This window comes from Hetaerina americana, unplaced genomic scaffold (genome assembly GCF_022747635.1).
Source record: "Hetaerina americana unplaced genomic scaffold, ioHetAmer1.1.p SCAF_13, whole genome shotgun sequence".
NCBI lineage: Eukaryota > Metazoa > Arthropoda > Insecta > Odonata > Calopterygidae > Hetaerina > Hetaerina americana.
The window spans coordinates 3,176,897-3,203,457 of NW_027286403.1; the positions used below are offsets into that span (position 1 = coordinate 3,176,897).

The following is a 26,561-nucleotide window of genomic DNA, read 5'->3' on the forward strand; positions in this document are numbered from 1 at the left end:
TATAGGACCTGGTATCACTATATGATACTTTATCAAAGAAATACATATATATGTGTATATATAGGGATACCATATTCTGTTTGTGTATAACCGACTGGTTCAAGAAGCACACTTTAAGCATTTCTGCCGTGTATACCCTAGCAAGAGTGTACAATTTCAGTTTAGTTTACAATATCTCCACGAGCAAGCATCTTCATTCTTCAAGAAGTTGACTTATTCGTAAAAAAGGTCTCCTTCACCAAGCTTACTTCACCATGACCTACTCAATTCCATAATCCAGTTTCATTTTAAATTAGGCGTACCATACTACAATACGTGTGTCGCAGTAGTCCAGGGGGTAGAGCATTGGACTACTGACCGGAGGGTCCCAGGTTCGATTCCCGGGCAAGTCTCTCTCGGCACCTGCAGCTCCACCCAAGCTATGTGATTTTTCGGGTACCAGATCTTCCTGTGAAACCATAACCGGCACAGGGAAAGGGACTGGCCCCCCTACCCTGATGTGTGAATTTCACATGCCGTCGGGCTTAGTACTGGGTGAACTCTACCATCACTTACCAAACCGACCTTCGGGTTGATCACTGTGTTTATGGTTTTTTTTATACTACAGTACAGAGATTTTGGCACTAAGTTCCTCTTAGGTTCATTAATATATTCCTGGCTATATGTTGTCTATAATGAGCTTGGAGCACTGGCACATCCTTATGCATGCCAGAGCCTCATTCAAAAATGTTGTCCTTTATCATTCAAATTCTTCATTCTCATTCAAAAATGAATGTTGAATCTCAGCTGCGCTAAATATTTGTAGTTGTTCTAAATATTTGTAGTAATCAAAGAATATATTACGGTATATGTCAACAATGCTGGATAAATGACACAGCAAAAACAACCAAAGTTTTGCAAGAATGAGTACATTTTTTTGTGTGGTCAGTATTTACCCTCAAAATGGAACTGTTGCCACAGGGAGAAAGTTATTCATTGATATCCATTTTATATGAATTAAATTGAACCTTTTTTATGTCTGTAAAATGAATATTATGGCCAACTTCTATGCCATTTGACCATTTGAGCAATAAAAGCATTATATGTTATTAATTAATCTCTGCTGAAAGTGTTCTTGTATCCAAAGACTATAGAAAATGCAAGACCTCAGGATGTTAAAATGAAGATGCAACCACTAAGTCATTATATTTTAAATATGTAGTTGTTTTGTCATTATAATTTCCTACATGAAACATACTATGTGATGATTGATTCTGTTATGAGAGCCTAAGTCCCAAGCCATGTATTCCAAAGTTCCTAGACATTGACTTAGGGTCTTACTTCTATTACTGGAATAATCCCTTGCAAATATCATCCCACAGATTCTATTTAGGTTTGAGATCAGGCAAGTTAGAAGCCTGAGGTAGGATGAAAATTTACAAGTGTTCTTAGAAAAAGCACTTGGTAGTATGATAGGCCCTATGAATAGGACAGCTGTTCTTGATGAGCACGACTTTCTAACCTTTAAGGACAACTCACCTAAAAAAGGAGGTAAATTCCCCTCCGAATTTCAGGATAATCCACAATAGTCATTTTACCTGGGATTCTATTTCTAGATCCTGAACTGGCTGCTCACACTGCTCTGCAGAAATTCATTTTAATATAAATAATTTAATATAATAATAATTATTATAATATTATAATAATTATTATAATATAATAATAATTATTATAATATAATAATAATTATTATAATACTATAATAATTCATGTTATTCATGGTTATTTTTTTGGATAATATTGTGCTGTTCATGTCTTGTAAAATATACACAATATAAATATTATATCAAAATATCTCTTACATACCTGTCTAAACATTTGCTCCAGATCAGCTATTGGTGAAAATTGTTATTTATTTAGTATTTGAAGTTATTAATCGTAATTCTTTTCACCTTAGTTCCAGGTTACCTGGTTAATTGCTCATAATTTTTTTCTTGTCAGGAGACACAACAATGGTCTAGAATGCATCATTAATATCTAAGTAAGATTCCATGAAATTCCTATGAGAAATCCTTAGTGAATTCGTCACAGGTGGATTATAATGGTTACTAATGATGAACTCCTCTCTAGAGTATTTAGCGTTGCTGTGCAGTAGTTGCAATTTGAATTCAAATGTTGTTAGTGTTTTAGTCCTTCATGTAACGAAGAATTTTCTACCAATGCTCACCTCAATGCAGTATCTACAGGTGGTTTCATACACAAGAGAAATTATGTGGGTGAAAGAGATCTAAATAAGCAGCCACTTAATTAACGGCTGTTTGATATAAAAACATCCTCCATGTTAATCAGTGGCCATGTCTGAACTATCAGAAGAGAAATAAGAGGAAGCATTTATGAAAAAATATGAATTTCTGCATTAAAACATGGACACTAAAAAAATAATTTACGTATAATTTTTATCGAGAAAAAGTGAATTGATGAGTTCTAGAAGGAAACTAACAATGTCAAAGGTTTGGACGCACATTTGAATTCATGTCTTTGCATTTAAAAGTCCACCTTTTTACCACTGTGCCATCCTAGGCTATTAGTTCAGAGAAAAGATTTTTTGTGTGAGAACATTCTGTTGAAAGCAAATATTGTTAATTCCCAAGGCATCAAATCCCAATCCAATCTTTACTGGGTGGGGATGCTTATTAAGCTTTGTTATGATTTTATTAGTTTTTTGTACTGACTGCAATTTTACAGTTGCTGTAGTTCTCTCTGGTGAACAGTTGTCAAATTTCCATTGGATACAGCTGGATTAGTTTTCAATGTCTTTGAGGGGTGAAAATATATTTACTGCAAACCACACAAAGGAAACCTAAAGACTGTGAATGTGAATTTCCAGAATTTGCAGTATCTTTAAATGTAAAAACTAATTTTTTTAAATAATTTATTGCTTCCTGCTAATAATAATAGTTAATCATGGTTGCTGAAATTCTGATGGTTGATGTAGGAGAGTTGAGAGTGCAATTTCTGGAAAAGGAGAAAGTGGCACTGTTCAATTTTTCTCAATGTTCAAAAGTGACTGCAGATGCAAAAATAGATCATTCTTTGAAATGTGATATCTATATTAGTCGACTTGCTTTGATTACTGTGAAGCAATGGTGATGTGTACTTTCATTGAGCGGTAGAGATACAATACAGATTCAGGTGTGATATGCTGGAACCATTCCGTAAAAAACAGAAACTTAAACACTTGCAATTTTCTTGTGGAAATAAGTAAAAAACAATTGGAAAACTCCAATTGTTTTTGTTTCTGTTTTTGTGATGTTGTAATGAAAATTCTTTCTTCGGTTAATCATTGATTATTTGAGATGACTGACCTGGAAATGGATGGATGGGCTGATAGGGTGAAGCCAGCCAGCCTTGAATCCTTAAAAACTGGTTGTAGGATAAAAGCCTTGAAAAAAATCCTATGATTGAGTAGTAAAATCTAAAATATTGGATAATTGATATTACTTTAATGGAAAGTAGATAGTGGGTCGCAGAAAGAGAAATGACTTATTCGTTTTCCTCATTTGAATTTAATATACATAACTGTTCCAGGGATTCTTTTTAACCTGGTGGCTTGTAATACGTTTCGTATTCTGCAAGAAGGTAAAGATTTGTGCATCACATCTGTGTATGTTGAAGGAGAATTTGTAGAGTTGATTGGACTAACTGGAGGTCGCAATGGGAAATAACTGCGTATCTACCACTTCCATACAGTAGAGTATTAATCATTAGTTACTTATTTCTTTGTGTAAAAATACTATGGCAGATGAATTCTCTGTGATAGGAATGTTTTATTTCTTGAACACGTGGCAATGCCTATGGGTTTCTCCTGTGTAATCAGAAAGGGGTGGAATAATAAGATAAAAAATTTCTCATAATTCTGTTTTTAACAATTAACTCTTGAGGACATATCAATTCCTGGCAAGGTCGTGGTGACTATCTACTCAAAGAAGCTATGAGTTTGCTCAATAGTTATGTATAATAGTATTTCCTGAATGCTGAAAAATCAAAGTACAAAAAGTTGTCATGGCATTGTTAACATTCATCTAGGTGCTTGGAAAAAATTTAAACTCTATTATAGGGCTCCAAAACTACAAGTGAGGTAATCTCTTTACAATGAATGGAGTTTTAATTTAATTGAGTCATCATATTTTGAAAATTGTTATTAATTAATTAATTACCCTCAAATGTCTCTGCTACTGAGGAAAATGTTGAAATGCTTGGGCATGATAATTTAGCATTGCCAGTTGGTTTGTTACAGGGATATGAGAAAGCAAAAATGTTAACAAAGACCTTCAAGTATCAATTTTTATCCTTGGGAAAAACTTGGACTCAGTGAACATTCCAATTTGCTGGTCACCTTGACGGGATGGGAGTTCTAACCTTTCATATAAAATTATTCCATTTGTCTATGTTGAACACATCAAGTCAGAATGATTTTCTCCTCGTAAAGTAGAACAGAATTTTCAGCTCTTATTATTATTTTGTTAAACTAAAATGAGTTTATGATGAATATTTACCTGAACAAGATGATGATTAGGAATTTTATGTAATCACAGTTCAGGCCATAGTCTCACATTCTTCTTTACTTAAGAGTTTGCATCATAGCATTGGTACCATTGCTTTCATAGGTACCACTCCTATGAAATTTTCAATTCAAAGTAATTTCAAGGAAAATATTGTTTATATTATAATTGGAATATATGTAAATGCATGAAATTTTTGTTGAATGTTTTTAAGTAGCAGCTTTTTGCAGAACAGGACCATGTAATAAAGAAATGGTGTAAAACCTTGTCGAAAGGTTAAAGTAAAAATGTAGCTATTGGAGTCAGGGATGTACATGTATGTTCCATATTTTTGGTTAATGCATGCTGTTGTTGAATTAAGCATTCATGATCTTGGCTTTGTCTTTAAGTATTACAAAGTACACTGTAATACATAAATGGAAATGAAATTAAAAGTAATTTGGACTATTAACAAATCTTCATAAATTCTAACTGAAATTTCTAGTCTCTTGGAGAATTTTTACGACACTGAATTTCACAACTGCAAAAATTGGGTAATCATTTACTCTTCAGACCAGCTTCCTTCTCCTTTATCCCCTGATCAGGTTATTTTTCATTGTAACTAATTTCACATTTTTAACTACTTCCTCCAACCTGAAGGAAGTCTGCATTGTCAAAGAAATTTCCTGTATACATTTTATTTAATTGCCAATTATTCAAGACCTACTCTTTTTTGAATTATGAAGACTTGACTTATAACCTGGTTACCTTAATCCAATGGCTAAATTTTTGTTTTGATACAATATCTCATTCTTTTTTACAGGTGTATAGTGATAGGAGGGTTATTGGCCTGTCTGCAAGATAAATTATTGAGGGCAATAGATCTATATGAGGAAGACAGTACTTTCAAGATTATTCGTCTTCCTTTCCTTGAGCAGTGGTTTGATTTGGACATCAATCTAATCAATAGTGCCAAAAAGGTCGTTGAAATTACAAGTTTGAGTGAAAGCAAAAAGGCTATTTTCTCGATAGAAGGAATCCCGGAAGAAATCCTGAAACCATCTCTTATTTTAGCCTCTGAGACTGTAGTTACCGCTATTCCATGGGAGAAAAATCAACTTGTTATCCTGAGTGCTGTTCAGTCTAACCATGTGAGTTGATTTTTCATGTTTCATTTAATTTTATAGGTAAAATTTTGAAAATAAGGAGTTTAGCTACTTGAATCTAGTGTTGGTTTAGCCCGTGGGTTATAATCTAGTAATGGATCATTGAGCGTATTGGGATAAGTTAGACTGATCCCCTTTTATGAAATAATACGGAACATTTTTTTTCAAATGTGCAGCATAACTGTGGACCATGTAAAAGTGTGTATTCCATACTTGTATGTATTCCATAACCATTGATGCTTGATGACTTTGGTCTTGTTTAAGTTTAGTAAGTCCGTGACTTAAGAAGTTAATTCAGCCTAAAATTGTCCATCCAAGTTAAAAATCTCCTGACTCAAAGCATGTTTACACCACTCTATATATACTTGAATCCTTAGAAATATGTACGTGTACTTGAATCTGTGAGTTCAACTATGGCATTAATGGAAAGGTACAATGGTTATTTAATCAAGAGTGATAAGTTGTTTATTTTTTATTGTGCAAAAATTAGATTTTTTGCTATATTGTTTGCATAGTGAGAATTGTATATGTGGTGCAAGATTTTTTGACCTGTTGTCAGCATTTTGCCAGCAGTGGCATTACAAGTTGTAACAAGTTCAGTTCACCTACAGCAATATTGGAGGTTACATAGTACAAACAATACACTGTATTGAAATTTTGCTTTTGTATGAACAAATCATCATCCAAGACCTATGTAATCCTACAGGAGGCTTCTGGAGAGTCAATTCCTCCATAGAGCTCAATTATAATTTAAAATATTTGAAGAGGGAAGGCAATCAATTTCAAATGGAGGTGGACCCAGAGCTTGAATCGCTGCTTTGTGGTAGTGAATGTTAACACCACTGCTGCAAATGTGAGAGAATCTTTGGATAATGTACTATCAGAAATGCCAAAAATTGCTTTGGATGTGATTCACACATTGCTAACCGAAAAGTTGTGCATGAAACATGTTTGTGTAGGGTGGGTCCTTTGCAAATCCTATGCAAAATTTCAATAATCTCATGCAAAGGAATGTGAAGTGCATTTGTCACTGACCACAGAGTGCAAATCTAACTGCATGTGACTTTTACCATTCCCTAATGTACAGAAACGCCTTCATAAAAAGTGTTTTTCATCATCAGAAGCCAGTGTAGGTGAACTGAATAACTTGCAATGGCTGCCTGAGATGCAATACCAGAATCAAAGCAGTGAAACTTTTACAATTTCCACATAATTGTAAATGTAATAAGCACTCTTTATTTGACAACCCTCATGCTTGTGTTGCCATTCTATTCAAGTTATACTAAAAAATCAGGGTGTAGGGGTTTGAAGAGTAAATGTAATCAATGAACTTTTACTGATGGGCAGCACATCATAATTATTTGTTAAAGCAAGTGATTTGCTTGAATTAATTCAAATTAATACAAGTTAAGTTGAGCAATGATTTCATGGAGCAGGAATATTAAAGTAAGGAAGTCTAAATTTCTGAAACAATGGGAAGCGGAGAAGCAGAAAATATTTGAGCAACAGACATTCCTTCTTAGATGGCCTTGTCTCCCAAAAATAGGCTGCCCGCTTATCACACATTCTACCGGAAAATAATCCACTCTGACAGCTATTTGAATTCCAAATCTCATCACCATCACAGGAAAAAGAATCAGTTGCCCAAGCTGTATGTCCCTCCCATTGACTACCATCTTGAGGTGGTGGAAGGGCTTGTGCATTCCAATGAACCCTAGAGCTGTGCTGGTAAGAGAAATGATAATTGCTCCTGGTAGGGTCACCCATGCCAGATAGGTCAAAGGTCAGGAGCCAGATGATAGGTAGCCTGCGCACCATTTGTTCCTCAGGGAGGCAGCTGTAATGGCATCTGACCCTGGTGGGGTGGCCATTGATTGATGGTGACACGTTATAAACTCTATTAAGGAAGGCAACGGGGGACCACCACAATTATCATTCCCAAGAATATAATGATAAACAGTATAGAGAATATGAGTCCTGGACCCAGCCAAATTGGCCGAGTGCCATGCCTGGCAGTGGGAGAGGCAAGTCTTCTGCGATCTTTATCTATTAAGCAAGTGACGGGAAGAAGAAATAAAGATATTTTAGGTGTGTGCGAGGTGAGATGGAAGGATAGCGGGGATTACTGAAGTGATAGTTATGACGGAATATATAGCGGAGGGGATGAGAGCATTACAGGGGTTGCCATAATTATGAATAAAATGGTAGAAAGAAGCATAGTCAACATAGAGCGAGCAACAGATAGAATATTACTTGTAGAAATAAAAGTAGAACCCACAAACTTGGTCATTATTCATGTATACATGCCATAAAGCAATCATACGGAGGAAGAAGTCGATAGAGTATACGATCAGTTAAAGGACATCGCGTGTATTCCTGTAGGAAAACATTTGATGGTGATGGGGGATTGGAATGCGACAGTAGGCAAAGGAAGAGATGGTGATGAGGTGGGACACTACAGTTTAGACTCGAGGAATGACTGCGAATTGAGTTCTGCAGGAGACAGGGGTTAGTCTTCACCAACATATGGGTTTAGACACCACAAAAGGCATAGGTATACATGGAAAATGCCAGGTGACTCGGAAAGGTATCAGTTAAATTATATTCTGTTTAGGCACAGGTTTAGGAACAGTGTGATCAAATTGCACAGCTTCCCAGAAGTGGATGCGGACTTTGATCACAATTTAGTTGTTATGAAGTGTAGTGTCCGTTTCAAAAAAATAAGGTAGGGGCTGTGGGTTAGGACTGTGGCATGAAATGGCATGTGTCCTGTATAGCACAGGGCACATGCCATTTCTTTTGCAGATTCCCTGCCAGAGAGATAGAGATCATCTCCCAAGTGCACTCCCGCAGAAAGGATACAGCCAGGTGCTGACTTTGGAAAGACCTTGAAGGAAGAAGGGAAATGTGATATGGCCCTAGGGAAGGGAACGTTGAGGCAGCAATGACATACTCACTCGCCCCATGGGTAGCCATCACTTCTGAGAAGATGCCAAGGGCAGCAATGTGAATAGATTTAAAAATGACGTGAAGATTACTTACCTTCTTCAAACCAAAAAAGATCAATGCCCAAAAGATATTTACAGAGGTGCGTATGAAGTGAAGTGCTTCTAAGGAAGATCAAACATTGCCTGTCTTCCAGAACCCTCAAGTGCAAATTTGAGGACCATCAAACTTAAAAGAAGCATTTCTTACTTCCCGCCAATGCGGAGCATGCCTGAGTTGCACCCGGACACAACATCAGTTTCGAGGAATGCAAGGTCATTGTCTTGGGATTAACTATATTCCTTGACTGATGCAGGAGGCAAAAGGAATTGCCAAGACTCCTGATATCTTTGACCAAAGAATCACTACAAAGCTGACCTACGGCCAATGAGAACACCCCAGAATACCCCAGAGCATATGTAGAGGGCAAAAAGTCTGAAGAATGACTTAAAATCTGAAGGTGTGACTGGAATGATAGTAAAATTGTAGTTCTCCAGGATGTATCAATGTGGAAAGAACCCAAAAACTCTTTTTAATTCATCATCTAATCACTTGCAGGAAATATTCTCTGGATGTTCATAATCTGTATAGAATTGTATACGACCAGGTGTGGTACTTGACTCAACCAGACTAAAGAATTTTTAAAAAGGTAATAAAAAATTGAGATTTATGAAATGCATCATTGGTATAAATGATTTCATGACTTGGTAGTTTTGTTTTATTGTCCCTACCAGATTCCCTTTATAATATGTATGCAGTTGAGTGAAGTTTCATTTATGGCACGGAGTAAGTATTGTTTGGGAATGCCTGTTCATCAGTAATAGTTTTTGTGAAACTGTTACTATTTATTAGCTAAAGGAAATTTAACACTAGGATGAACTATAATTGAACTGTTTATTTAGATGTAGTGAATTCTTATATGAAGTATAATAAATTTTTCAAAGTACAACTTTAATTTGCTGATAGGTGCTGGAATATATCAGTAAAGGTATATATGGCAAAATCAATGCATACATGTTAGAACTTTTTTCTGCGATCATGTACTGATGAGTGGGTTAAGGCAATTACATCATGTGTGTGAAGCCTTTGACACCTTTTTAGACAATTTTTGCATGTTTGATTACCACTTATATATTGCAATGATTTTACTTTCATTAAAGATCATAAAATTATCTTTTTAGAGCCTTGGACTTGCGGCACACATCCTGGAAACTGGTGAAAGTATCAATGAGTATGCTTCTGAACTTCAGTTACCTGCTACTGTGGGGAAAGTAAACATTCAGGCATCATACTGTGTGCCTGGCAAAGTAAAGACCTGCGTTTTGTTTCTCTCTTCTGAGGATCATACCATCATGCTATATCAGCTATCTGGTAAAGCCATTTGTTAGCTATTTTGCCATAATTGTTATAGCAATTTCTTCAATTCCACGAAAACCTAAAGCTATATGTTATTGTAATTTAATTAAGAGTGCAAAAGTAGTCAAATGAAATTTGATATTTGCCATGTTCCCATTCTTAAGTAATAAGATGTGCAATAAATTTTAACTTGGTGATACAGTTATAATTTCTACATATTAAAATTATGGAATAAGCACGTGTAATTTGATAAAAATGTCTATATTTGGTTTTTGTTAGGTAAAGTCTTTTTCAAATTTCAAGGGTGGAGGTATATAGTATTTTCTGTTTTGGAGGTTAGGGGTTTGGTTATCATGAATAAACTACTCATATTGCAAAGTGCTCTTGTGAAGTGGTGTACAAGTATGAAGCATAAATAGCAAACTACCTGGGGGTTAGAATTCAATGTACAAAATTCCACTAGTGAATCACTTTAAAGAAAGATTCGATGAACCCTCATGAATACCTTGATTGGGATTGAGAGTCAGAATTTTGGACTATCAAATGCATGAATTCTAGGTTCAAATCAAATCCATAAAATAAATCCTTGAGGTTTGAATCCCAGTAGTTAATGTTGCATTTATGCTGTATCATACCACTGATGAAGTTTTATGACAGCAGACCGCAGCTGCTTCCATATTCATTCAGTTTTGATGCAAATTGGTGAAAGTTCTGGAGAGTAAGTATGCATTGAAGAGTGATTCTCATTATAATGCCAATTTCCAAAACAAGAAACCTTTTTTAATCATATTGATTATTATTATTATTCGGTAGCCTGCCATTTAAGGTAGGTTTCAGATGGACACATACCTCTGCCTTTCTAACAAGGCATCCTTACACCCTTCACCATAATGAACCCTTATTTGATTTGTCACACCTTCTACCCCCTTATATTTTGTCCAACATGCCTATCTGAGACCTCTCTTGCCTAATGTTCTCCTCTCTCTTGCACTATTGACAATTCGTTGTCCATCAAAATGTTGTGCATCCTTTTTTCCTGCTTTCTTCAGATTGCAACAACAGCCCTCTCTTTTCCAAATTATGTCTTGTATTCTTTATTTGTTTTCCTTTCAATCCATTATAGCTTTTCCAAGTCTGCATATCAAAAGCTTCAAACCTTTTCCACCGACCAAGTTTCATCAAACCGACCAGGTTTCCACCCCTCCAAAACCCTGCATCATATCAAAGTTTGCATAATATCACTAATATGTTGTGAATTTTCTTACTAAAAGTCCCTGCTACCGATTCCCTCCTTGTATAAGCTTCTCTGCCCAATGCAGTTCTTCTGCCCCTTTCGCCATGATCTTCAGAGCCCAAAGTACTACCAAGGTAGGCAAAACATTCCTTGCGCTCTAGTTTTTGCCCCCCTATATTAACGTTTAACATAACCTTACTCCTTCTCAGAACCTTATAACCTTTGTTTTCTTTATATTGATTCTCAAACCACACATTTCACATTGATTTTCTAATTTGCTCAGCAAATTATTAACCAAAGCTTGGTCATCGGCAAACCTAACCTGATTTTATGAATTCCTACCAACTTTCATTCTCATCTCCATTTCTTCCCATGCCACTTTTATCATTTCCTTCCTGGTAGCATTGAAAAGCAGGGGTGATATTGGACACCCTGTCTTACTTATATTCCTAACCGTGCCCATCCAAAGTCTCCATCTGCCACTTGCGCCTGAGCTGCCTGAGACTTGTTCAGGTTATGTATAAGCCCCATCTCATTCTATCTATTCTTATCTTCTTCACAAAATTCATTAATTCTACCCAGTTTACTCAAACAATACCTAAACTGCAAAACAAACGGCTACATCTTGATTGTGCTCAATTTTCCTCCCTATTAGTGATCTCATTACTGCTAAGGCATCACAAGTACCTCTTATCTTTCCTGAAATCAAACTGATCATCCCCTCACTGGTAATTTACCCTCCTCTCCATCCTCGTGTTGATTTTCCCAAGTACTACCATAGCTGAGTGCATAATCCAATTTATTGTTTGTTAGCCCTTACCCTACAGTTGCCTTTGCCTTTTTTGAAATGAGAACTAACACTGATTTTAACAAGATCTTCCATCCAAATTCCTCCCTCAGATATCCTAAGGATCACAGTGTAACAATTGCAGAGTGTAATGCACGTTTAGTGGATGATTCCATTGATAGTTACTGTCACGGCCTCTCCCGCAGTTTCATGGAATTTTCTAAGGGTCTGGATCAGCCCAAAATAGTCTACCTTCCACGTTTTCCTCAACTCTTAAATAGTTTCGCAGAGATTTTATCTATCCCCTTTGGTCTTATTTGATTTTGATTCCCTTAATGCTCTTTCTATTTCACAATTAAGTGTGCTTTGGTCTAAGCTATTCCCATCTATGATATACGTTCTATCCATGTTTAAACTTGCTGGTCTAATATCTTTATGATATGGATCATCTATGTATTATTTTCTTGAATCATTCTTTGTTCAATAAATAACTTTCCTGCTGATTACGCTACCCCTCTCTCTTTATCTGCATGACGAACTGTCGTCTTTCCACCGTATCCCCTACCTTCTCCAATAAACCTATCCTATCCCATCACACACCACCTCCTGCTGCCAAACTTTTATCAAATGCCTTTTCCTCGGCACAATCAAAGCTCTTTTGGAGAGTGCTTTGGAAAGTGAAATTGTTAAGGCGAGAATCCATATGGCCCACATCTGGTTTCTCTACTCATTTGTAATGATCTGGCTCTCGGACTGCCCCTCCATTGGCTCACCTTTCTTCAATCATCTCTCCCCTCTCAGGCACCATACTACCCCGCACTTCCCCCTAGCACTCTCCTCTCAGTTCTCTCTCTCTTTCATCCTGCCTTAGAGCAGTTCTGTTTACCCTTCTGGGTAGGATGAACTGGGGGTTTGTGTAGAAGGTGGAAGGGTGTATATTCCAAGTAGATGAAATTCCCATGACCAAGAATTGAAGCTTGCTTGTGTACTTGGTCTCCCCTGTGTTAAAACCTGGTGACATCACTGATTATATGAAGTTTCTTCAGCAACCAGTCAGATTCTTCAGATCACAAAATGATGTTACATTTAAAAATATATTAAGTTTTTTACTGCAAGACTTTACCTCCTTAATTAATAACATTTCACTTTTTGGCACTGATTCAACAGCAGGGATGATTTGGTCTCGTGAAGAAGCCCTGGCATCCATTGTTTCGGTGGAAATATTGGAACTGCCTGTTTCAGATATGGATGCGGTGATTGAAAATAGTTTTGACAGCAAAGAAGGTATGGAAACTATTGTCTTGAATTTATGGTTAATGTTTTAGCATGTTATTTTGATCCCTTATCGTTCAAAGGAGAAATGATATCTTAAATCTTTCTGTTCTACGCTTATCAATTTAAATTAAATTGTAGCAGCAAATATACTAGTCATATGTTGAACTATTGACCCAGAAAAAGTCATATTATTTAGTTATATGGCTATAAGTCGCATTTAGGATTTCATTGATATGTTAAAGTAATAATTCTGTCAGCTTATACTCAAAGATATTTAATACTGGAGATACAATTTATAAGTCCTTCTTTTCATGTACAAATTATAACTACATCAATTCAAGGTTCACACCCTCATGAGTGTGCAAACCATCTAATCACTCAGTCCTCAGTTCTGAAGACAATTATAGGGAAGTATTTTATACCCATGTATGGGCATCATCATTTTTTATTTTACTAATGCTATGTTGCTAAAAATATCAAAATTTATATTCCTACCTCTCTCATTCTGTGTGTTTAATCTAGGTTCAGTGTATGGTCTCTTTAAGGGTTCCATGATATGTAAGTAGGAGACTTAGGGTAAACCAGAATTCAGTTATTTCATTTGTTTGGCCTAATTATAGGGTCTCTTCAGTCGCCGTCAACCAAGAATCGATCTGGTGCATTTCCGCTTGTAGTTCTGTAGATTTATTTATTCTATTCTTGAATAGGACATTTATTCATTCAGATAATTGATACTCTTAAGAGAGGCCCGCAATAAAAATATTTTTTTCTTCTTGTATTCAAGCAACAACTGTGGATCAGTCAATGATGTATTAACGTTAAGAGTTTTGGTGTTTTATCACCTTTTTATATACGAGGGTCATCCGGAAAGTAGTACCCGTTCGTGAAATAAAAAGACAAAAGTAAATATTAACAAACATAAAAAATTTTATTTGAAAGAGGATACTTTAAACTACTTCTCAACATAATCTCCAAGCAAATTAAGGCATTTGTCATAACGTGTGACAAGTTTCTGTATTCCTGCTGCATAGTCCTTCGCCGCCAGCTCATTGAGATACAGGGTCACTCCTTCTTTAAGTTCTTCATCGCTGTCAAATCTTTTTCCTGCCAAAAAGCATGAATGAGCATGATGCCACTCCATTGACTGTCGTTTACTCTCAGGTGATGCATAACAAACCCATGTTTCGTCACCAGTAATTATGCGAGTCAAGAAAGAGTCTCCTTCATCAGAATAACGTCCCAAAAACGTCAGTGCTGCAGCCATACGCTTGGTTTTGTGCTCATCTGTAAGCTTGCGAGGGACCCATCTTGCACAAATTTTTGCATAATGCAGATGGTGTTTAACAATTTCATGAACAATTGTTCGAGAAACATTGGGAAAATGCTCACAGATGTCATCAATTGTGACGCGCCGATCGTTCCTCACGAATTCGTCAACTGAGCTCACCAGTTGGTCTGTAATGACAGACGGTCTCCCCGAACGCTCATCGTCGTGTGTGTTCCCCCTCCCCATGTTGAAGTTGCGACACCACCGCCGAACAGACGACTCGTCCATTACATTGTCTCCATACACCTCCTTTAATTGGCGATGAATATCACATGGGCGAACGTTTCTTGCATTGAGGAATTTAATCACTGCCCTCACTTCACAACTGGCGGCGTTCTCAATTTTTTTAAACATTGTAAACAATCACAGAAACAACACAGGCAATGCTAGCGTCACGCAACTTGGCTCAGAGAAGGCAGACAAGCCACTGAAGCTATCTGACCTCGTCCAGCGGCTACTCGCGTCGTCAGCACTTCATGCGGCACGAACGGGTACTACTTTCCGGATGACCCTCGTATGAGAATTGTGTTTAAAAAGTAACTAGAATTTTATAATTCCACATAGAATATGGTCTTGGCACAAGGTCAAGTGATTAATATAGAGTGCTACTCAATGTTACTACTACAGGTTCAACACCATTTGCATGAAGCAATGTGAAACAACACCCATATTTGGGGTGCAACAATTCATGGGTTAAGTACGACAATGCACCTGCTTACACACTGCTCACTGCTTTTTTGTGAATTTTTGGCCCAAAACAGTGCTGTAATGATGTCCCAGCCTCCATATTCACCAGATAGAGATCCACCTGTGTAACTTTTTGCTGTTCCCAAAAATAAATAGAACCTTATAGGGCTGTCATTTTACACGCATAAATGAGATTAAAAAGCCTTGCCGAGAGAGTTAAAGCAATACTAAAGATCAAGTTCCAGAAGTGTTTCGAGGTTTGGAGAAAGCACTGGCAGAAGTGTATAATATCTAATGGGGATTACTTCGAAGGGGATGACATCGATATATATGATTAAAGTAAAATTCTTTCCAAAAAATTCAAATGTCCATTATTTATTGAACAAACATCATGTATTATTTCAAAATCAGAAAAAAATTACAATTTCTCCTCATACAAGTATTTAAAATGATTTTGGCATTGCTGCATCTTACATGCCAGTGCCACGCATTTCTCAATCACTTGATCATTTCTGTACACACCAGTTACCATATCCAGTTACTGAGAGATCACGTGCCAGGATGAATTAAGATTTCCATTTTTTACTTAGTAGAAACAAATTAATATTTGCATTAGGGAGTCTAAACCACTCAGGTAATGTTCTGTGTGTATTTTTGCAGAATTTGTACTTGCCAAAAGTATAAATTTTTGGGGATAAATAAATTATGCAGTTTCTCCTTCAGTTAAATTCTACCTTAATGTTAGAGATACTGATTTCAGATGTAATTGATGTAGTAGCGTTATTTATTATTATTATAAGGTAATCTACCGGTTAAGGTAGGTTTTGGATCGACACAACTACCTAATAAATATTTTATGACTCCTAACAAAACAATCCAGCAACCTACTCTACATCAAGTCCTTCATCTCTGTGTTTTTTCTTCTTCCCTTCAGGCCGTCCAAAATCCCTATCCTGTTCCTGCCCTTTACTTGTTTGCCAAACATTCTCCCCTCTATTACAGATGATTTACATTGTGTTTCTGAATTGTTTTTTTTTATTTCAGACGCATTAAACAAGCGGCAGCATTTCTATAAGGCAAAATGTAAGTATCCAATCATATTTTTGGTGGCAGTGACTTAAACTGGAAAACATTCTATTTCTACAGTGGTACTTTTAAGAAAACCTTACACCTTGAACTTACATTTTAGTGGTAATTATTTTTCTCTTTTTTTGTTGAACTAAATTTTTACTTAGAAATATTTTTATTCAAGTTTTAGAAAAAGGAATATTGTTATGGTTGTAGTAGATTAGATGATTTGTTTTTAAAATATTATTTGGTGCCATGTGCATTGATATAAAATATTCTGTAGTCCAGGTTTTGTGAATTTCGTGGAGAGGCTAGGGATTTTCTCACTGTTCAAACATTTAGGCAATCTTATATTTGAATTTGCATACTTGTATGCAAATTCAAATCCTTTGGTCATGTGGTCATAATCATGTGCCATAGAAAATCTGCCACTCATTCTATGGTCAGTATTAGAATTTCTTGCCATTTTTACATGGTTTCCATTTAGAAAAAGAAGATTTAAAGCCATTTCATTTATACATTCTACTAACCTTTACAGTCCATTGGCTAGGGTGCTGGGTTACTAACTACAGCCCTCAGTTTAAATTCCATGTGATGCCTCTGGATACCCTCAGTTTCACCCAAACTGTGTGATTTTTTGGGTACCAGGTATTCCTGGTAAACTGCAGGCATCACAATGAAAGGAACCGACTTTCATGCACTAAATGTAAATGGGTGAATTCAACATTCCTTATTGGGCATTGTGCCATGTGAGATTCACATACACTTATCAAACCAGCATTTGAGCTGATCCCTGTGGGTCTGGTTTCGTAGAATCATCGTAGTAAGATTTTGCTATTTTTACCTCTCTTGACTCATTAAAATGCCTTGTAAATGTTTCTCGAAACTCAGAAACTGTTTAAGGAGTCACTAGTTGGTTGATTGATTGCAAGTCACTTCATAACAAAAGGGCACACTACAGTTGATGGAATAGCTGATTGGTTTTAGAGTTGTGATCACCTTGCGTATTGGTTACAAGCTTTTCAAATATTATTTATGTGCTGGTAATTAAAATTATAAGAATAAGGAGGTGAAAATAGAATGTATTATAAATTAAGAGCACACTCAACATATTTATCTTCAAATATTGTAAGCAAATATTTACGGATAAATGAAAAACAATTAGTTAAAAAATAATTTAAAAATATTTATTAAGGTATATGAATAAAATAGGTATGGGCACCGAACCTTTGAGAATATCTGAACTTACACATTTATATGCACTTCAGGAATTAATTATTCCTATACACTAAGATCATCCAGACAGCTTAGGAACCATTATTACTACCTTCATATTTTTCTCGCATTAAAATTGATTAATGCTAAAAGTTCTATGAGACAATATTTTACAAGCTTTTTGAGGATGTCAGAAAAGACAAACCAAAGAGAATTTGGGCTAAAATTTTGTATATGATGTCTATCACATTTCTAATATGAAGTTGTAACCTCAAGTTTCTTTAGTGAGGCAGGAAATTCACCTGATATAATAGTTATATTACTTACATGTGCAAACACTGAATCCATATTATCAGTTATATCTTTAATTAATTTAGCTTATACTCTCATGTCCAGGTGGATGAAGGCATGTAGCCAATCTAATTTTTTTCTTTCGGATGATAATAAAATGACATGTTTTGAATGCATTTCCACTGCATTGAAGACACTAATAAAATATTTATAAAATTCATCTGACAGTATTTTGGGATTTTTTTACAAAATTACTGTCCAAATCCAATTCCATGCTTTTGTGACCCAATTCCTTATCTTCATTAATCTCAGTAAGCAAATGCTGATGCTCTTTAATATTCCAGCTGTTTTTGAAAACATTCCATATAATATCTTGGCAGTCACATACACAATATACACAACGTAATGTGTACGACTTTTTAAAAGTCGTCAACACTATGTAGACGACTTTTTTGAGCTCTTGGTATATGTGTGGGCATTCCATTGAATTAGGTTGGTAGAAGTATTTATAAAATAATGAGAAATTTTCTTATCTCCTGACATGCTGACAGCTGACTTAGGAGTTTCATGTGAGTAAAATCCTCTTCAGTATGTTAGAATTTGCTTGATCTCTTCGTTCACCTTTTTGGAATGTGGGTTGAAGACTGAAAAATGATTTATTGTAAAAATGTTTTTGAAAACGTTAACATACTTGAATTAGCTGAGTTTTTGTGGAAATTAAAATTTAATGTTAATGTTAAGTGCATTGTGGCTTCATTGAAATTGTGTGTACTTGACAGTGTGTATGATTGACAATTTTCCTCTCAATGAATTTCACAATTTAAAAAAATTACAGCATAATGTAATTTTGGTTTCTTGATTGGAATATGCTATCCACGCATGATACTTCAGTGAATCTCTGTTAAAAAGTATTCAAATAATATTCCTTTAAGTGATTGGAAGTTCTCCTTCAAATCTTAGCTTCTCAGTACCATTTTCCATATCGTATTTTCAAACTCTGAAAAGGTTGTTAGAAAAGATTTTTCCGCATTGTACATTACCTGTGGTCTGTAGAATACTTCTTAGCAGAGTTTCATTACATTCTAGTTGTGACTTTGGAAATGTAATTTGTCAGGATTTCAATTGTGCAATAATTTTGCATGAACCCTGAATTATAAAACCTGGTCATAAAGGGTGATTGCCATTTTTATGCTTTGGAAACTTAGTCCTAATAGGATTTAGTTTAGTGCATTTTCCTGTATGCCATGAACTAGTTGCATTTTATGTGCCATGAAATCTTATCTCCATGAGGTGTTAAGGAATTCACGTAAAAGTAAATTTCTATGAAGAATATGTGCCTGTGCATATTGCATATTTGGATGTGACGAGAAAGTGATTCATCAGAAATTAATTTTTTTCTTCCATATTTTGTGATTTTAAATAAGTTTTGTCATTGTGATCATTGACAGGGAAATATATGTGGCAGGTATTGCATTGGCTTGGAAAAATCAGGGAAAGGTTTGGGAATATCTTTGAAATTCAGGTTTTCTTCAGGGATTAAAAATGATAATTCTAAAATTCATTTTAATGGTTAAGAATTATGGACAAAGCAAACTAAGAAATGTTATTTCTTAAGGGGAAAATGACATTGTGCTGCCTATAAATGTAATTGTACTAGATGACGTTATAATAATAATATGGGGTAAGAAGTATTGACTATATGCCATGCCATGGTGGATTTGATAATGGTTTCATCTAGCCATTGGTGAATAGCCATACATTGGTTGACCTTCTCTTATCCAGAATGCTTGGTAATGAAGAATAATTCAAATAATGCTACCCCCAACCGTCCCCCCTCTCAAAAATTGCGCTAGCAGAGCTGACTGTGTTTGTTGAATGTGAAAATCTGAAAAGGAATCTTGGAAAGGACAGAGGCACTAAGGAGAGGCCTACTCACATGCCATGCAGGCCGTTAGCCAAATGGCAGGGGCTCTGTGGTGAGGATGCACTGCTTGTGGTGTGAGATGTATCCTTAATATTCACTCCTCTCACTGCATAACCTGTGCAACTTCACTTAACCTTCAGGAGAAGACACCTCTCCCCTAACTGTGGACCAATAGGGGTATACGGCTGGCCATACAGCCTTCCCTTAAATGTTCAGCCACTCGAACCCCTGACATGATTGCAGCATCTATGGTGAGACGGAAAACTAAACTGGTGAGACTGGGAGTAGGGTAGGCCACGATTGACTTTTTGAGTGGGATTGATGAAGATGAAAACCTTGACTGAGACAAAGTTTGAGGAGAGGAATATACACCTAAAGGTTTCTCAGAGGGAAATATCTCTCCTTAATGCATGGCTACATATGTGAGGCAATGAAGAAGACTTCTGACCTCTGGGTGGTGAATTTCATGGTGTATGCTGAGGCCAAAATTCTGGCCTCCCCTACAAGGTCACCACTTGGGTGAAGAAAGCGGCAACCCATCTCTTTTACACGGATGACTTTGAGCTGCCTGATTCCATTGCAAAATGACTCCATCTCTTTATGGAGGTCCAACAAAAATGCAGTGAGGATATAAAGATGGAGTTTAGATAGGACAAATGCATGACCGTTGGAGTTCTTCAAATAAGTCAGCAGACTCAGTCAAGACTCAGCCACTCAGTTAAAGCTTGTCAGCATATGACATCCCCAGAAGCCCTGGAAGAAAAACTCGAGCTGCTTCTAGCAAGATAGGCTTAATTCCTCGTATGAGTCAAGCTCATGGTTCAGTCCCATTTTAGGCCTGGGAAAATGAAGATTGTCTATTGAAGCTGTTTCAGTTTTCTTAGAGATTTCATCTCCCTACTTGTTTTCTCTTTTCTGCCAAAACTTTTCTGTCAGGTCATGTGAATGTCAGTCAACAATACAAAGGGAACTCCTAGAAACCACTTACTCTTATATTTTAAGTGAACCCAATTTTTGCTGATGTTAAAATGTATTATGGAAGCTGATTCCAATAAAAAAATATGTATCACGTGCCAGCATTTTATTAAAGCATTTGCATTTTGAAAATTTTTCGGGTGTACCTGGACAAGTTAGGGAGTTTTATGATTGGATTTCACTGAGCATTCTTCATGTACTCATTTTGATATTTCTTCTTTCTCAATTTGTAGTTTTTGTAATTATTTCTCAATATCATTTCATGCCAAGTGAGGTTGAGGAGAGTTGCTTATATGGCCTTGCAAAATTGAACCAGAGACTTGGGGATATTATGACACTAATCAGATTTTTGCAATCACTTAATCTATGAAATCTATGCAGTAAATTTATTCATTGTCAATGCTGGAATTTTTAACATAGCTACATGTGTGATGCCACTGGGTAGTTAGCATTGTTAATCCTCTTTAAAATGCTTTTTTTAATTGTGGAGTGCATATTTCCATTGGACTTCAGAGTTTTTTCGGTTGCTCCTGAATTGATCCATTTTGTTAGATGACAGTTTACCCAAACCTGACATGCCAGTAAAATTGATCTGTGTGGGAGCAACCTGAAAGACTTCATCTTCAGGTTGAGAAGTCATATGAAAGCCACCATGGAAACCTTTACAACCACATGATTTCATAATTTGATATTATGAACAAACATAGCAGTTGCATAAGTTTTTTTGTGTATAAATTATGGCTGAAAGGAAGCTTATAGTCATGATGATCCTGATTTTGGGTCATCTTTTCATGCATAATTCATTTCCTATAAATTGTGACTGATTTGAATCACAAAATTGATGATAACTAATCTTTTTACATCCATAGCAAATACCAGTTTAGATTTATGTGTATGTAATGATGCTTAAAATGGCTGTCAGCGTATGCATTCAATAATCCTCTTTTTTGTCCTAAATTGTGCATTTATATTATGTCATGAAGAATGAAATTAGAGATTAACCCTCTGTGTTTTTATTCACCCTGCTGCTGTTTTCATTCGTGTTTGATACTCGTTTAAATGTGTATCATATTTGGATTTTCAATAATTTAGTGTAATTTTTCTCTTAAGCAACTGGATTTATGGGGATGCTATGGCGTCGTCTGAGTAGTCAAGCGCTGCAAGTGCGAGCTCTTGTAATGAAAGTTCTTGGAGTGGAAGATCCTGTTACGGGTGGACCCAGAACTGGACCAGTAAGGGATGGTTTTGGTTTACATCGCATGATTGTTGCTGCATCAGCCACTGGAAAGGTAAATATATCAATGAATAGCATTTTCATTCACAGAATAAAAATATATGATTTATGAAATATTGGAGAAAACAGTTTTACTGTGGTAGAATCTTGATTTTTACTCAACAGTTGTGGACCATGAAGACAAGTGTAATTCTAAATCCACATCATTTTCTGTTCTGAAGAAGCTGTTTTTTAATAATGATTTTTTATTTTTTATAGTTCTTAGTCTAACTAGCTCCAGTAAAGAGAATAAGAAAAGGAGGACCACATAATCATCATTTTATTTTTGTTGTCCCTTGCAGCTTCATAGACAATCTATAATTGACTTGTGAAGGGTACTTTCTTTGAGGTGACACCTTGGACACAAGAGAATGTCTGTATTCTAATATGATGATTCCAGGCTTATATATCTGGGAGTTTCATTTCATTATTCATGAAATGAGGCACACTATTTATTCTACCCCTGAATTTTAATGATGGGTCCATTTCTTAATTTAAACAATGCCAATTCGGGTCCTGAATCTCAAATTTTGACTATCAATTCCAATGCCATTGTTTCCTTACGGAAATCAATTCATACAATTAACAATATTGTTATAAAAAATGCAAAACTGTGAAGAAACCATTCCACATAGTTATTTATGATGTGACACGACATTTGTTAGGCCTATTTTTCTGAAATTTCAGACAGGATTGCACTTTAAATGAGTGGGTAGCATGTTATTCTCCGGAGCTTAATAAAAATATACACTAATGTCTTATTATTTTTTCAATATTGATTTTAATTATCATACCAATCCTTTTTTGTGCATTTTACCAGATGGATCATTCTATGGCGAAGTTATATATGTTATTCTATGTCAAAGAATAAAAGTTATTGTCCTTTTTAAAAATCAGTAATGAAGAATAGTGATAAAACTTGAAAGTGACAATCATCTGTTGGTTTGATGCAGTTAACCTTCCGAGCAAGTAATTCCAGAGGGACTGTGCAGGAAATTTGAACGTTCACTTTTGACAGTTTTCATGCCCATTAGATCCATTAGTTTTTAATGCCATTCCCATTGTTAGGTCCTCACTATGTTCCATGGGACACCAGAGAAACGGCAATCAGATGGCTAGTAAATATTAATAATTATTATTATTATCATGGATTTCACATAAAATGTTGGTTTACTTGTGTAATATTTCATTGTGACATTGGGATTAAATGATAATCAACTTGACCTGGTTATGTGCCATTTATGGAATGTATGTGTGTATTTATGAGTATGTATTTATGGAATGTAATTGTGTATGTAGAAGTGTAGAGTGATATTTGTGTGCATGAAGTGCATGTGTACATGTTATCCCGAAATGTGTGCTTTGTTAAATTTCACAAAGACTGGAAATTGTGTAAATTTCACTCGTTCCAAGTGTAGCATATGCTTATATACTGCCTTTCTCTTGCAAAACCTGGGTAGATAAATTTTTGCCATTTATTTTAATTAATGGCAAAAATTGGATTCCTTTTGACATTTTCCTTTATAATTTACTTCTTAATCCTGATTACCTGATCCGAAGACACAAGTGGGTCACAAAACTTGAGTGTATAAAAAATCATTTTACTCTTTTAATAATTAAAACTCATATTTATACTAAAGTTACAGATTTTGCCCAGATCTTTACACCCAGTAGTCATAGCTATCATTTTTCTCAAGCAGTCAGTATATATGAAACCTTACTAGCAGAAGCAACTGTATAAATATAATGTACTTTTTGTTTATCTATGAAGGTTGATCAGGCAATCGATAGCTCACTTTCCCTTTGCCAATATTTTAGAATGTAATTGTTCCATCATCAAAATGCAGCAATATCCTTCAGGTGTATAGGAAAAGTGATGTTGTTATTTAATGAACTTCCAGCATTTTCATAAAAAATTATACTGTTTATGTTGATAAAATCAACTGTTATGATTCATCAGCTATCATGACCACAGCAAAATGAGGTATTTCTTGTTTGATTTTAATAATTGTTCAGGCAGTTGAAAACTCAATTTCTCTTAGCCATTTTTTCCAAATTAATTAATCCATCATCATGTCCCTTGCTAATTGCTTTTGCCAATTAGTGTATTTTCATGTTCTTATGTATGTGTGTATTTAATAGCGATGGGAAGAGCTGGATCATTTTTTGGAGCAGTCCACATTAACTTGCTCATGTGAATGATTCATTTCTTTTGAGTTGTTCAAATGAGAATTCAGTTAACGTTGTTGACCTTTAAGTGGCCAAACTTATTTTGTGGGTATGAATTTGTTAATGAATAAAATCCATTTTCAGATTTATGTTCATTACACTCATTAATCACTGTCCACTCCATTTCATATTTCCAGTTCATGTTCTTCGCTTGTAAATGAATCATTGTGGTGGGTATCTAATTATGAGTTTTAATTATTAAGAAGTAAAATGATTTTTTATACACTCAAGTTTTGTGATCCACTTGCGTCTTCGTGTTTGGTAATCAGGATTCAGAAGTAAATTATTAAGGAAAATGTCAAAATCAATTAATTTAATCCCATTCTCTATTACTATAAACTTGGCCCTTTCAATGCACAGTGAAAAGTATTTATGTAGATATTATTTATTAGTAGTAATGATTACAACACGAGTTACTTGTAAATCAAGAAAGCACTGCGCTTAGTGTCCAGTCTATCCTGAGGTTATGTGTATTTGGGAATTATTCTTTCCTTTGGACTGCTGGATACAAAACTGAGCATGGAACTCTCTGTGGCCTTTCCATTGCAAATCAATTATTGGGCATTCCACCGCAAGATTGACCTTCAACCTCTCAGATTTTAGCGAATATCAGTGATGTGTTCACAAATTAAGAAATACCATTTCAGGCATGTCACAAAAATTTTAGGAACAGCTGAAATGAAGAGAAACTCTTTATAATGGCCATTGATGGCACTTAAAAAAATAGCTATTAAGGATGCCTCTGGAATAGGGGTCTGAGCAATTGAAATGATGCATTGAAAATGCAATGAGAGCACAAATTTTCATTTCAAATACAGGAGAATATAGAATTGTATAATTACCCTTTAAAGTAAGCCACTATTGATCAATTTGCTATGCCCAGATATAACAAGGTATGTAAATTTATAATTAATACAGTTCTTAGTCAGTACTATGAACCTTTCTCTCAGTTTTATTCAGAAGCATTGCAGTCGGATTCAGACCTCCACACTTCTGAAGCGTAATGTCTTTCTCCATTGTATCTTTCAGGTAAGGAAAAAATTCCTTTTATATTTCTCCGTGCACTAAATAATCTCCTGTAATGGAACGTTCACACATATCACGGATAGGCAGAATCACTGGAATTTTTATCAAGACCATTGACCCTTGTGTTTTCAATGATAGCAATATAAATTACTAGAATGAAATCAGATGCAGTGGTGGCTATTGATGAGGAAGGATTTGAGGAAGCCAAGTTGAAACGGGTATTAAATTATACATCAAAAGATATTTTATGATGCAATAAAATCGAACAAAGAAGAATTAAATGTGTTATACTATTATTAATGGTTATTTAAAATATGATATAATGATGTAATATAAAATGCTGCTTCCAAAATTGTTGTCACCTTGAGCTAATAGTCTAGCATTTTTAGAATCACTATCACCTAATCCTGATGAGCTTATTTCTTCCTCCAAGTAACTTTCATAAACATCAAATTTCTCATCTTGTATAATGATAAAACAGAAGCCAAAGAAGGTACAAAAATTCAATAGAAAAAATACATAGTTGAAGGTGAGTATAAAAGACCCTCATTTGCAAATGACAAGGGAAGTGAGTATAGCTCCTTAGTGGTCACATGGGTGATTAAAGTTTACAGAAATGAAAGTTATTTCATGGAAGTATCTTTAAAATCGTAGATTATAACTAATAGCATTTTTTGTGTATATGTTTTAAAGTTATGACTGAATACTTTTAAAGAGTTAGTTATACACTTTAAGCATTTGAAATATTTTTTTCTCTCTTTGCAGTTATTTGGAATTGACAATTTGAGTGGAGAAATAATTTGGCAGAGACGTTTGGAGTCAAAGTATGTGCCCCTCCAGGATAAGTCAACCAGTTCCAAGCATATGCCACTCTTTGTTTTACGAACCACCAGCCACTTCCCTTTGCCTGCTCACTGTGTGTTGCTGCTAAAAAACCGGGTAATTTCAATGCCCTTCAATGCATTTTTAATGCTCTCTTATCATAGTGATTCCCACCACCTTTTGATATTAATCCATTACCAGGCCCAACTGCATTGTGAAATTATCACGAAGGGAACCCAATAACACATTTTGTATGCACATGTAACCAATACCTGGCCATGAGGCACAGCATAAAACACAAACTAAAGGAAAGGAAACAATTCCAAGAATCAGGAGAAAGGATGGGTGTTAAGAATTGATGGGAAGGCAATAAATGAACTGCAGACCCGGCAACGCCTGTT

The 26,561-nt window shown here is 35.5% G+C and overlaps 1 protein-coding gene across 3 annotated transcripts in view; it reads left to right on the top strand.

Moving 5' to 3' along the window:
• EMC1 (ER membrane protein complex subunit 1) overlaps positions 1–26,561 on the top strand; it is a 60,261-nt gene that overhangs the window by 14,402 nt on the left and 19,298 nt on the right. For 2 of the 3 annotated variants that reach the window (XM_071583148.1, XM_071583146.1), the window contains 7 exons: positions 5,344–5,671; positions 9,853–10,042; positions 13,216–13,332; positions 16,382–16,420; positions 18,463–18,480; positions 21,921–22,099; positions 26,104–26,277. In XM_071583148.1, coding sequence (XP_071439249.1) covers positions 5,344–5,671; positions 9,853–10,042; positions 13,216–13,332; positions 16,382–16,420; positions 18,463–18,480; positions 21,921–22,099; positions 26,104–26,277 — 1,045 coding nt within the window. The remainder of the gene's footprint in view (positions 1–5,343; positions 5,672–9,852; positions 10,043–13,215; positions 13,333–16,381; positions 16,421–18,462; positions 18,481–21,920; positions 22,100–26,103; positions 26,278–26,561) is intronic. The other variant, XM_071583147.1, reaches the window with a different exon arrangement.